The 12,036-nt window shown below is 34.2% G+C and overlaps 2 protein-coding genes across 2 annotated transcripts; one reads left to right on the top strand and one right to left on the bottom strand.

Annotated features, from left to right (window-relative positions):
* Positions 1–1,276: 1,276 nt before the first annotated feature.
* LOC120150966 (zinc finger protein BRUTUS-like) lies at positions 1,277–8,266 on the top strand. The gene is given in 15 exon segments (XM_039163538.1): positions 1,277–1,770; positions 2,304–2,513; positions 2,746–2,940; positions 3,043–3,401; positions 3,749–3,974; positions 4,179–4,347; positions 4,424–4,652; positions 4,654–5,645; positions 5,820–5,991; positions 6,088–6,309; positions 6,386–6,523; positions 6,930–7,164; positions 7,298–7,357; positions 7,729–7,800; positions 7,890–8,266. Coding segments are annotated over 15 exon segments (3,726 nt in total). The 5' UTR covers positions 1,277–1,467; the 3' UTR covers positions 8,034–8,266.
* A 2,411-nt stretch (positions 8,267–10,677) lies between these two features.
* On the bottom strand, positions 10,678–11,822 carry LOC120150803 (universal stress protein A-like protein). Its single transcript, XM_039163425.1, has 4 exons — positions 11,558–11,822; positions 11,324–11,415; positions 10,948–11,066; positions 10,678–10,866 (listed from the first exon to the last, which is right to left on the bottom strand). Exons 1-4 carry the CDS (start codon positions 11,736–11,738, stop codon positions 10,779–10,781), a joined length of 480 nt encoding a protein of 159 aa, XP_039019356.1. The 5' UTR covers positions 11,739–11,822; the 3' UTR covers positions 10,678–10,778.
* Between the last annotated feature and the right edge of the window lie 214 nt (positions 11,823–12,036).

Genomic DNA, 12,036 nt, shown 5'->3' with positions numbered 1-12,036 from the left:
TTTTCTAATTAAATCAACAATGTATATATATAACCATAACAAGCATAAATGTCGATTATACCCTTGACGAGTGTCCGTTTCACACGCCGAGTGGATGCTTACGTGGACGTTGAGATAAAACCAAACTTTGTCCTGAGCACGCTCTCACGTGCTCTCCACACGTGTCAAACACTTTGCCTCTCCCCTTCTTCCTCCGCCATAAGATCTGCCCACTTCCATCCTTTTCGGTTTTTCACTCGAAAATCGTTTTTTTCTTTCTAAATGCATCCTATTAAAATTATAAATAAATAATAATTATTTAGTTTAAAAACACAAACATACCTGTAATAATATCTTCATTTTTCTCTCTCAATTCTTCAAAGTTTTATCCTGATTAATTCGGATCAACTCATGTTATATACTTAATTTTAGTGGATGAATATTCTAACATGAATTTTTTACATTTATAAAATTTTGAAATCGAACTTATTTAAATAATATTAAATTGATTATCATTTGAATCAATACATTGATGTAATAATACCATTTTAATAAACATGAAATATTTTATTTATGGGATTGCTTTTATTTTATTCTATAATAATTAGCGTTTTGATTTTTACTTTAAGAAAATTGGTATAGACTGAAAAAGGGAAGAATCTAATGGTACTTCATGTACCAAAAAATATACACATTTATGAAACTAGCAGATTTTTATATCTAAATAAATTAGAGAAAATGAGTTGGAATTCGGAATATTATATTATATTTGGAATATTTTTTGTCCCACGCCTTGCATGATGAATATATTCTCTAATTATCTAACTATTTTAAATACTCTTATATTAATCCACAATTTTAGAATTCTTTTTGGTAATATAGTTTTTGCACATTATTACTATTTTAATAATATTATAAAATCTAAAATATTATAAAACTATAATTAGAAAACATACCAGTGGGTTAAAAATGGTGCTTACAATACTATATAATATTAAAAAAAAATAACTAAACAAATAAAAATAATTATAAACATGTGAGGATCAATTAATTCGAGAATTTAAATTAAAAATAAGTAAATAATTAAAAATGCCAACAGAAGAAACAACTCAATTATAATAAATAAATAAATAAATGAAATGAAAATTATGACAAGATTGTCTTAATACTACTTATTTTTATCAGTACTTTTCGGACTCAAAATATTTTTTTATTTTAAAAATAGGAAAAAGGATCCTATTTTATGTAGCGATTGATTAAAAGCACATACTTCTCGCTAACAAGACAGAAGAAAACAAAATAGGCAAAATTACAAAAAAGATAAAAGAGGAAAAAAAGGGGGGAAAAACACATTCTTCTTTACTGCCACAAACACAAAGAAGAGAAAAACAGCTGTGAAATGAAATCTCCAAATCGTTTGAACAGGCAAAGGATTTAGGGATTTTGGAAATCTGAATCGGAAATCACGTCGAAGTTGCTTTCTCTATAATGTCGACTCCATTTTCGAGCTTAGAAGCCGGTGGAGGAGGAGGCGTAGCGATAATGGCAGGTCCTTTGAATCCAATAGATCCATCCACACCGTCCAAATCTTGCATGAAGAATTCGGCATCTAAATCTCCCATTCTCATCTTTCTATTCTTCCACAAGGCCATCAAGGCTGAGCTCGACGGCCTCCACCGAGCTGCCATGGCTTTTGCCACCAACCACCACGACGCTGATCTTACTTCTTTGTTGGAGAGATATCATTTTCTTCGTGCTATATATAAGCACCATTGCCACGCCGAAGATGAGGTTCATGTGTTGTCATTTTCCTCATTGTTCTCTCTCTCTCCCCGTGTGTGTTTTTTAAATATTGGTTTTGGCTTTATTTTGCCCCTTCTTTTGAATCGACGAGTCTTGTATTTGTTGTTGTTCTTTACTATTTTCGGAAAATTCTGATATCTTCGTCAAATTAGCTTTTCTGAATTTGTTACTAAATTCGTAGGTTTTGTGATGCTTTTATCGTGTTTGAAAGGTTATTGTTAAAGGGAAAGAATTTGATTGATTATAGAACTTGAATATATCGCTATATTTAGATATGGGTTAATTTCTGTAAAGCTCGCTGTCCTAGTCTTCTCTACCTTGATGGCTCAAAAGACTGAGAAAATCCCAGTGAATTAACCTGCCTTATTGTAACTTAATAACTTATTCATCTAATAGAAGTTCTACAGTATCTCCAAGGTCATTTTTTTCCTTATTCTTGTTGGTTGCATCATCAATTCATCACCTTACATTTGTCTGATGTTTGGGACTGATTATTTAGTTAAAAGCTATCTTATGTGTAGGTTATCTTTCCGGCTCTTGATAATCGTGTGAAGAATGTGGCTCCAACATATTCACTTGAACATGAGGGTGAAAGTGTACTGTTCGATCAGTTGTTTGCATTGCTGAATTCAGATATGCAGAATGAAGAAAGCTATCGGCGAGAATTAGCCTCTTGCACTGGAGCCCTTCAGACATCAATTACTCAGCATATGTCCAAGGAAGAGGAGCAGGTCGGTTAGATATTTGAGGCAAATGTTGCATATGAAAATTAAACCAGATTTTGGTTGTTTTGTTCTTCACGCATGATAACAGCTCTTCTACTGTATTTTGGAGGTGGATGAGCTTGCGATATTCATTGCTGAGATGATTTTCTTCATTGTGATATTCAAATTTAGGATTAGGGGTTCAAACTTCAAGGCTAAAATTTTCTTTAGTTTCACATGATTGCTTTGGAATTGGCAGGTATTCCCCTTGCTTATTGAGAAGTTTACATTCGAAGAGCAGGCATCACTGGTATGGCAATTTCTTTGCAGCATACCTGTTAATATGATGGTGGAGTTTCTTCCATGGCTTTCCTCTTCTATATCATCTGACGAACACCGAGATATGCGTAAGTGCTTGAGCAAGATAATTCCAAGAGAGAAACTTCTTCATCAGGTGACAAGTCGTCTAGGTTATTTATGATATTATTATTAATTAATTTTCCAAAACTCGAAAGTTCCTTTGAGAATCAGATCTCACATTTTTTCTGTTGTGAAGGTTATTTTCACCTGGATGGAAGGTGTTAAGACAACTGAGACATGTAAAAATTGCAAAGACGAGGCTCAATGTGACGCTTCTGGGCCTGTTTTCTTACCAAGTCCAACTGAAAGTGGCCACTGTGCATGTGAATCTTCCAAAAGTTGTAAAAGAAAATATACGGAGCTAAGTTCTGGACTTGAGTATTCTACTCTGTCCTGTCCTATAGATGAAATTATGCTTTGGCATAATGCTATTAAGCGAGAACTGAATGATATAGCTGAGTCTGCTAAGAAAATACAACTTTCTGGTGATTTTTCTGATTTATCTGGCTTCAACGAGAGGCTGCAGTTCATTGCTGAAGTATGCATCTTTCACAGGTGTGGTTTTTCTCTGTGTTTTCAACTTTAATAGTTAAATTGTGATAAAAAAGTTATTGTCAAGCCTGTTTTTATGTTATTAGAAAGAGGCATTCCAAATTAGTAATCATCTTTGATTAGGATTGTTATTACTTCATAGCTGACACTTTCTATCTTGCATGTTCTTTTGAAGCCAGAGTTTATTGTAGGTGGCTAAAAAACTTCAATTGTATGATCTTGTGTGCGATACAGAAAAAATAAAATGAAATGAAAATATCTGGGCAACTTGTTATTTGCCTTTATGAGTTATGACTGGTAACATAATAGATACCTGTCATGAAATTAACTTATCTTCTCTCTTGCTGCAGTATTGCTGAGGATAGAGTTATATTCCCTGCCGTAGATGCAGAACTATCTTTCACTCAGGAGCATGCAGAAGAAGAAATTCAGTTTAACAATCTTAGGTGCCTTATCGAGAATATTCAAAGTGTGGGAGCCGACTCATCTTCTGCTGAATTCTATACAAATTTATGTTCACAGGCTGATCAAATAATGGATAGTATACAAAAGCATTTCCATAGTGAAGAAGTACAGGCATGTATTTTCTTACTCCAATTTTATGAGTTTCTGTCTTTGCTTTGTATAATTACGTTGCATGCTTCTGTATTTCTTGACATTTGTATAATGGTTGTACCAAAGTGTCTGCAAGTTTACCAGAGCATATCACTTGAAACCTTGTTTCTCATCTCTTTTTGCACCTTAGAGCTGTCCTTAAGGTATGCTGTATTCCTCTTGTAGGTACTTCCACTTGCTCGGAAGCACTTCACCCCTCAAAGACAGAGAGAACTTCTTTATCAGAGCTTATGTGTGATGCCCTTGAAATTAATTGAGTGTGTCTTGCCATGGTTGGTGGGATCGTTAAGTGAAGAAGAAGCTAGGTCTTTCCTTCAAAATATGTATTTGGCAGGTTTGATTATTATTGACAGTGTTCTAGGTTATGTTTTCCCTTTTGTATGTTTCTAACTTTCAGATTACATGGTCAGCTCCACCATCAAACTCTGCATTGGTTACACTATTTTCTGGTTGGGTGTGCAAAGGTCGTTCTGCAGATGTTTGTCTGTCTTCCGGTTTATTTGGTGGCTGTCCTGCAAGAATACTTACTAGAGCCCAGAAGGATATTGACCAACCATGCTGTGCATGCACCTCTATCTGTTCTACCGAGGAAAGGCCAAATTGTGTTAAGGCAGATGATAATAGAAGGCCAGTAAAGCGTGGAAATTTTTTTATCTGAAGACTCGGATTCTTTTCAGTTGACAGGAATAATAAATAGCCATAAATTATCTTGTAGTGATCAATCTTGTTGTGTCCCAGCTTTAGGAGTGAATAGCAGTAAGCTGGGCATGAGTTCTCTGGCTGCAGCAAAATCTTTGCGGTCATTATCTTTTACTCCTTCTGCTCCCTCCCTCAACTCCAGTCTTTTTAACTGGGAAACAGATATTAGCTCTAGTGATGTTGGAAGCTTACGACCAATTGATAACATATTCAAATTTCATAAAGCCATCCGTAAAGATTTGGAATATTTGGATATTGAATCTGGAAAGCTTAATGATTGCAATGAGACTTTCCTTAGGCAGTTCACTGGCAGATTTCGCTTGTTGTGGGGTTTATATAGAGCTCACAGTAATGCTGAAGATGATATAGTATTTCCAGCACTAGAATCTAAGGAGACTCTTCATAACGTTAGCCACTCTTATACTCTGGATCACAAACAGGAGGAGAGGCTTTTTGAAGATATTTCATCTGCACTTTCTGAGCTTACGAAACTTTGTGAATGCTTGAACAATAGTGATGTGCATGATAACATGAATGAAATTAACTCTGATTCTTCTGAGAAAAATGATACAATGCAAAAGTACATTGAAAAATCCACAAAGCTTCAGGGCATGTGTAAATCCATTAGAGTAACACTGGATCAACATGTGTTCCGAGAAGAACTTGAGCTTTGGCCGTTGTTTGATAGACATTTTTCTGTGGAGGAGCAGGACAAGATTGTTGGCCGAATTATTGGTACTACAGGTGCAGAGGTGCTCCAGTCAATGTTGCCATGGGTAACTTCTGCCCTTTCTCAGGAGGAGCAGAATAAAATGATGGACACATGGAAACAGGCAACTAAGAACACAATGTTCAGTGAGTGGCTTAATGAATGGTGGGAAGGAAATGCAGCATCTTCACCGACATCAACATCTGAGAGTTGCTTTTCTCTTGGTATGCTTAATGCTTCTGTCCATGGTTTATATTGTTCTATTTCTCTTTTTAGTCTCTTTTGGTTGCTGGGTTACTGAAATTTTAAGCTGTTAGTTCTTCGAATTTCTTGATATCTGAATTAAGGATTTTCAGATATGATCTCTTCCTAAAGAAATTGAAAATTTCTTTTTTAAGGCACCGATGTACATGAAAGTCTAGATCATAGTGATCTCAATTTTAAACCTGGATGGAAGGATATATTTCGTATGAATCAGAATGAGCTTGAAGCTGAGATCAGAAAAGTTTCTCGGGATTCAACTCTTGATCCAAGGAGAAAAGCGTATCTTATTCAAAATCTTATGACCAGGTTTAGTCCGCCCATAATACAATCTTATGAGCCCTATGTAAATCTGTGTGTATTTGTATCATTGCTTCATTCTAATAACTTTGTTGGTTATGCCAGTCGCTGGATAGCTGCACAGCAGAAGTCTCCTCAAACTTCAGCAGTGGAAGGTTCAAATGAGGAAGACATACACGGATGCTCTCCATCTTTCAGAGATCCAGAGAAACAGGAATTTGGATGTGAACATTACAAAAGAAATTGTAAACTCCGTGCTGCTTGCTGTGGAAAATTATATACTTGTAGGTTTTGTCATGATAAAGTCGGTGACCATTCAATGGATAGGTAAGATTCTCCCACTCTTGCTTTCTTGGTTTTGGACCAACTTCTGTAAGCTTAATTTTTGTTTGTTTAATTGCAGGAAGGCTACAACTGAAATGATGTGCATGAGTTGCCTGAAAATCCAGCCTGTTGGACCAGTTTGCATGACACCTTCGTGTGGCCAGCTCTCAATGGCAAAATACTACTGCAGCATCTGCAAATTTTTTGATGATGAAAGGTGCAATCAATCTCTTTAGGATTCCTTCTTTCTGTCTCTGTTAATACTAGATCTAAAGAGTTCAATATTATTGTGAAGATAACTAGAAATGTTGAGTAAATTTGAAATTTGTTAATGAGTTTGTTGTCTCTTGATCATCTGGAACACTAAAGAAACCTCCCAAAAGAGTGAAGAATGCTTCTACCTGATTTGCTCGTTCCCTTGTTTATTCGGTAGAATTTCTAAGTTTGTCTTTATCTGATTGGTTGCACAAAGACCGAGCTATGTTTAGAAAATGAATTCTAATGAGCACTCTGTGAACTGGTTCTTATTTCAGTCTGGAAACTTTTGACAGTTTTGTAACAATAGGTGTCGACTTCTGTTGCTGTTCTATAAATATTCATCTTGTTTCTTCCATTTATTTCAGGACTGTCTATCATTGCCCATTCTGCAACTTATGCCGTGTTGGAAAGGGACTTGGTGATGATTTCTTTCACTGTATGGTGTGTAATTGCTGTCTGTCCAAGAAGTTGGTGGACCACAAATGTCGAGAAAAAGGTCTAGAAATAAACTGTCCTATCTGCTGTGATTTTTTGTTCACATCAAGTGAAAGCGTAAGAGCACTTCCATGCGGTCATTTCATGCATTCAGCATGTTTTCAGGTCTGCTCAGTATTGCTTACTTTATTATGTCTATAGATTTTATTCTGATTCAACACATCAAGCTTAGCTTTGATGTAGTGAAAACAATATTGTGGACTGCCTAATAATAAATTCACATACTTTGTTTTGTCAGGCATATGCATGCAGTCACTACATCTGCCCAATTTGTAGCAAATCAATGGGAGATATGGCGGTAAGAAAATGAATTATAAATGCATACTGCCATTTTAAGTTATGATTGCACATGAAATTATTTTAGGGGTTACTTAGGTTGATTTTTTGTTTCAGGTTCAGTCATTTTTGTTTGCTTGCATAACTTAAACAACTATTATCGAAGTAAATTGTACCTCACTTTCTTCCTCAAACAACTTAAATATCATATGAACCTTAACTGTTTTGGATCATGATTTCATCTTCAATTTGTATCAAGAACATATTTCTTCCTCCCAACACATACTAAATGGCTGATAGTTGATGGCTCGTTTCATTCATCCCCCAGCATCACTTTTACATCTAGTTGAGACGTTCTACTTATTCTCAAGTTTTTCTACTACCTCTTTTCAGGTTTACTTTGGCATGCTCGATGCCCTTTTGGCTTCCGAGCAGCTTCCAGAAGAATACAGGAATCGTTGTCAGGTAAACCATGCTCCATGCACGACATTTTAAGTGTATTCTTCAAGCTCCTGTTTTTTAGGAATACCAACACACTCGTGCTGTTAATCCAGGACATACTGTGCAATGACTGTGATAAGAAGGGAACGGCAGCATTTCACTGGATGTATCACAAGTGTGGTTATTGTGGTTCATACAATACCAGGGTAATCAAGGTTGAGTCAGCAAATACCTTCTGCTCGACCTCAAATGTTTGAGGGATCTGATCTCATGTTAATTTAGGTATGTGTGTAAATACCTCAAGAGTGCCCGCTTACGTACAAGGCTCGTATAAAATCAAAATTATTGCAGGAATCAAAATCCTTTTTTTCTTTCTTCGATTTCAATCCCTATAGATAGAAGAAATTAGCCTTTTTTTTTTTCAAAGATGTTAATTGTTGTTGAAAGGCAGAGCAAGTTTCAAAGATGTATTCAGAACTTTTACCTTGTCTATTGTGCATATTGTTTTTACCTAAGATAGTAGTTGTGATTGTTGATGAACTGTATAGTATGCTATTTGAAATTTAGACCAGAATGAGAAATTTACCTGTGGAGGTGCAGCTACTCCCTACATGCAAACAGCTCCTGTCCCTTTTTACTTACTGCAGCTTTCACAATCATCGGAACTACAAAGGAAATCCAGCAGGCAACGCTTTCCGCTCACGTTATTATGAAAAAACCAGAGACCGGAATTGTAACATTGGTGAAGTCTTGGATGAGATGAGTATCTCGCAAGGTGATCATCGGACCTGACTACCTGAGCTAAAAGAACGTTGATCAGATTATATTTTCCGGACATGGAAATTGAAGATTAAGCATGATAGGGTTACGGTGGGATTGTGCATGGAGGATGACGGCTGCATACCTGCCTAACTGGCGTTTATGTTTATCGTTTCCTTTGGCAGGAACAAGAGTATTAATGGTCCAATTTTCTGATTAGTTCCTTTATAATTCCATCGCTTTCTCTTAAATATTTTTTTTAAAAATGATTTACTTCTGAATTTTTTTATAAAATCAAATGTTTGAGGTATTTAATAACAGTTGACGAGGTCATAGTAAAGTTCTTATAAAATTAACATCTTAAAATTATTTATAATTTATTAAGTAAAATTCTTAAAAAGTAATCCCAAGAGTTTATCTTTACCCATGTTCATAATTTTTATAGAAGTGTCTACTCTCTTAGCATTTACATGATGTTGTTTTGTTGATTTTTTTATTGAGTCGTATGATTATTAAAAGTTACAAAATAATTTCTTAACTATAGATTGATGTTACGTTGAATCTCATGATTATTAAAAGTTACAAAATATTCTCATGTCTATCTAGTGATATTTTGTTAAGTCATTTGACTATTAAAAGTTACAAAATGATTAATAAACTATTTTTGAGTTCTAAATTTGTCATTTTCTTTTAAAAATTTGACAACCATCTAAGTTAGACGTTAATCTATTAATTGAGATATAATAAAATTATATTTTAATGTTTACTGGCACTATCGTTGCTTTCAAGCACCGACTCGATGACATAATGTTTTAAGCACTGGTTCGATGACATAATGTACACTGAGATAAAATTCACAAAATAATGCTCAAACGGTTCTAGGTTCAGATTTTATCATATCCTAGTCAACAAGTTAACGTTAAACTTAAATGACCACCAATTTTTTAACAGAAAATGACAAGCTTAGAATATATAAATAGTCAGAAGACTTAACAAAATAACACTCTATAATCTGGAATCATTTGTATAATATACCCAATTCAACTTGATAGAATTATTAAAATTTATGGTATATTTATATATATACATGAAATACGTATGGATTTAAAACTATAATAATTAAAATTCGATTAATTTTGTCAATTAAATTTGTAATATGAAGATAAAAAAAGTTATTGAATAAAGTTAAGATTGACACTAAATCTCATATTTGATCTCATTTTCCGACTATTACAATAAAAGAGAAACGATAAAAGAATATTAATATTGATTCGAGAAATAAATAATATCATCATAAACTTATACAAACATAGATAATTTTGTATACATATATTTTCATGTTATCTTACAATTTTCATTATAATAAATTCCACCGATTAATGTAAGAAAATATAAAGTATTATATGTTCAAAGATAACTTTCAATTATTTGACATTATTAGCTCGTATCTATGGTATTCTTGGTACTTGAACTCGAAACCTTAAATAATAACAATTCTTTTACTACCAATATCACCGAGGTTCATGCACAATTATTTATAATAATAAATGAAAATAATTGTAGAAAATGGTTTTAGGATAAAGTATACAAATGGTTCCTCAATTATAGGATGATACTTTGTTGAGTCTCTTTACTATTAAAAGTTACAAAATGGTTCTATGACCATAAAACATAGAGTTCCCGACTATTTAAAGTTACAAAATAGTCACCGACTATTCATATGTTCCAAAGTTATCATTTTTCGTTAAAAAAAATTGATTGTCATATGTGATGAATGTTAACCTGCTGATTAAGATACGATAAAATTTGGTCCTAGAATCGTTTGAGTCGTATAGTCATTTGAGATTCTGGGATCATATTTTATCATATCTCAGTCAGCAAGTTAACAACCAACTCAGATGCCATTAATTTTCTTTAATAGGAAAATATGAGTTTGAAACATATGAATAGTCGGGTGGTCATTTTATAACTTTTAATAGTAAGATGACTCAACAAAACAATACCATATAGTCGAAGGACAGTTTTACAATTTTTAATAGTTAGGGACTCAACAAAACAACACCCTAGTCGGGTGACCATTTGTGTACTTTAGCCATAATTTTATTATTTTCATTGAAATGACGCTCAAATCGAATAATAATCTATCTGGTAACTTGTTCTTATTGGAATAAAAATCCATTTATTTGCTAAAATCCTGAAACATATAGAACAAAATAAGCATTTTTCACTTGACAAACACTGCACTAATTCTTCCAAGCCGGTTTCCTAACCACAAGAACAGGGCACTTAGCATTGTGAACACAGTGATTGCTAACACTTCCAAGAAAGGCCCTGTCTCCAACACAATTTGTATATTTATTCTTCAAACAATAAGAATTAAGAATCCAAATCAAGTTAAGATTGTTCACTCACCTCTGTATTGCTCCTCGACCATTGCTTCCCAATATAAGCAACTCAATCTTGAGCTTTTCCACGGCATCACATATTGCCTCTTTTGGGTCCCCAACTTCTTTCATTGTCTCTGCTTCAACCTGCAGCAGAAAAAAATTAGTTAATCACGATGATTTTACATCTAACATAATGATTCTTTCAAGATATAGTTAAAATCTATCTAATTTCTATTACCTTATTTCTTAGTAAGTGCTAATGGTTTCTTTTGTAAGTACTATCATTTCCGACACTAAATAAATATGGTTTCTGCTGTTATAACATATAATTATATAGAGAGAGAGATCAGACAAATTAAGAATCAATGCTCAAAGAAACAAATCAATAAATTTTATGATACCCCATGATTGGCGCAGATCTCCTTAGCTTTCTCCAACAAAGCTAAAGCCACCTTCTTTTGGTTTTCTTGCACGGTTGTGATCAAATCCGCAGCTGTGGTTTCATCAAACATTATTAACTTTTCGTGATCAATACGCAGCTGAGTTTTCGATATCCAAATCGACCAAAACATAGAGAAAAAAAATGAAATCGAGAACCCAGAACCGAAAAGAAGAAGAAGAGAGGAGAAACATACGAGGGGCACCGTAGGTGGAAGCAGAAAGGTAAGTGGGGAGAGGCTGTGCGTTGAAGATGAAAAGCTGAGAATCAGAGATGGTTTCACGGAGGTTGTCAAGAGCCCAGTGGAGAGCGTAGTGGCTGCACTCGCTCTCATCTATTGCCACCATCACTTTCTTCTTCGTCTTCCCTTCTTCCATTCCCACAGGTGTCACGGAGGCTTCTTGTTTGCAGCTGTTTTTTTCCTTTGTTTTTTTCTTCTTTTTTTAAGTCTTATCTGAAAGGACTAGACTGTTCCTAATATTTATATTCTCAAGTTTTTTACTACCGGTAAGTTTTGAGTCTAATTCTTTTATTTATTTTGGTTATTTATTTTTGGGTAAACGACTAAAATAACCACTTAATTATGATATTAGTGTTGATATAATTATCGTACTTTCAATTTTGTCAATATGAGCACATAACTATATAAATAAGAATTGATTTTGGGTGTTTAGT

This window comes from Hibiscus syriacus, unplaced genomic scaffold (genome assembly GCF_006381635.1).
Source record: "Hibiscus syriacus cultivar Baekdansim isolate YM2019G1 unplaced genomic scaffold, ASM638163v2 tig00111027_pilon, whole genome shotgun sequence".
In the NCBI taxonomy this organism is placed as follows: Eukaryota; Viridiplantae; Streptophyta; class Magnoliopsida; order Malvales; family Malvaceae; genus Hibiscus; species Hibiscus syriacus.
The sequence above is the reverse complement of the archived record's forward strand: the minus strand, read 5'-3'. Positions and strand labels throughout refer to the sequence as shown.

Excerpts from the sequence above, each read along its gene's own strand:
- LOC120150803 (XM_039163425.1), bottom strand. The coding sequence starts at position 11,738 with ATGGAAGAAGGGAAGACGAAGAAGAAAGTGATGGTGGCAATAGATGAG. Across the intron at positions 11,416-11,557 it reads TTCCACCTACGGTGCCCCTC|CTGCGGATTTGATCACAACC; the intron begins GTATGTTTCTCC and ends ATGAAACCACAG. Across the intron at positions 10,867-10,947 it reads GGTCGAGGAGCAATACAGAG|GGCCTTTCTTGGAAGTGTTA; the intron begins GTGAGTGAACAA and ends TGTTGGAGACAG.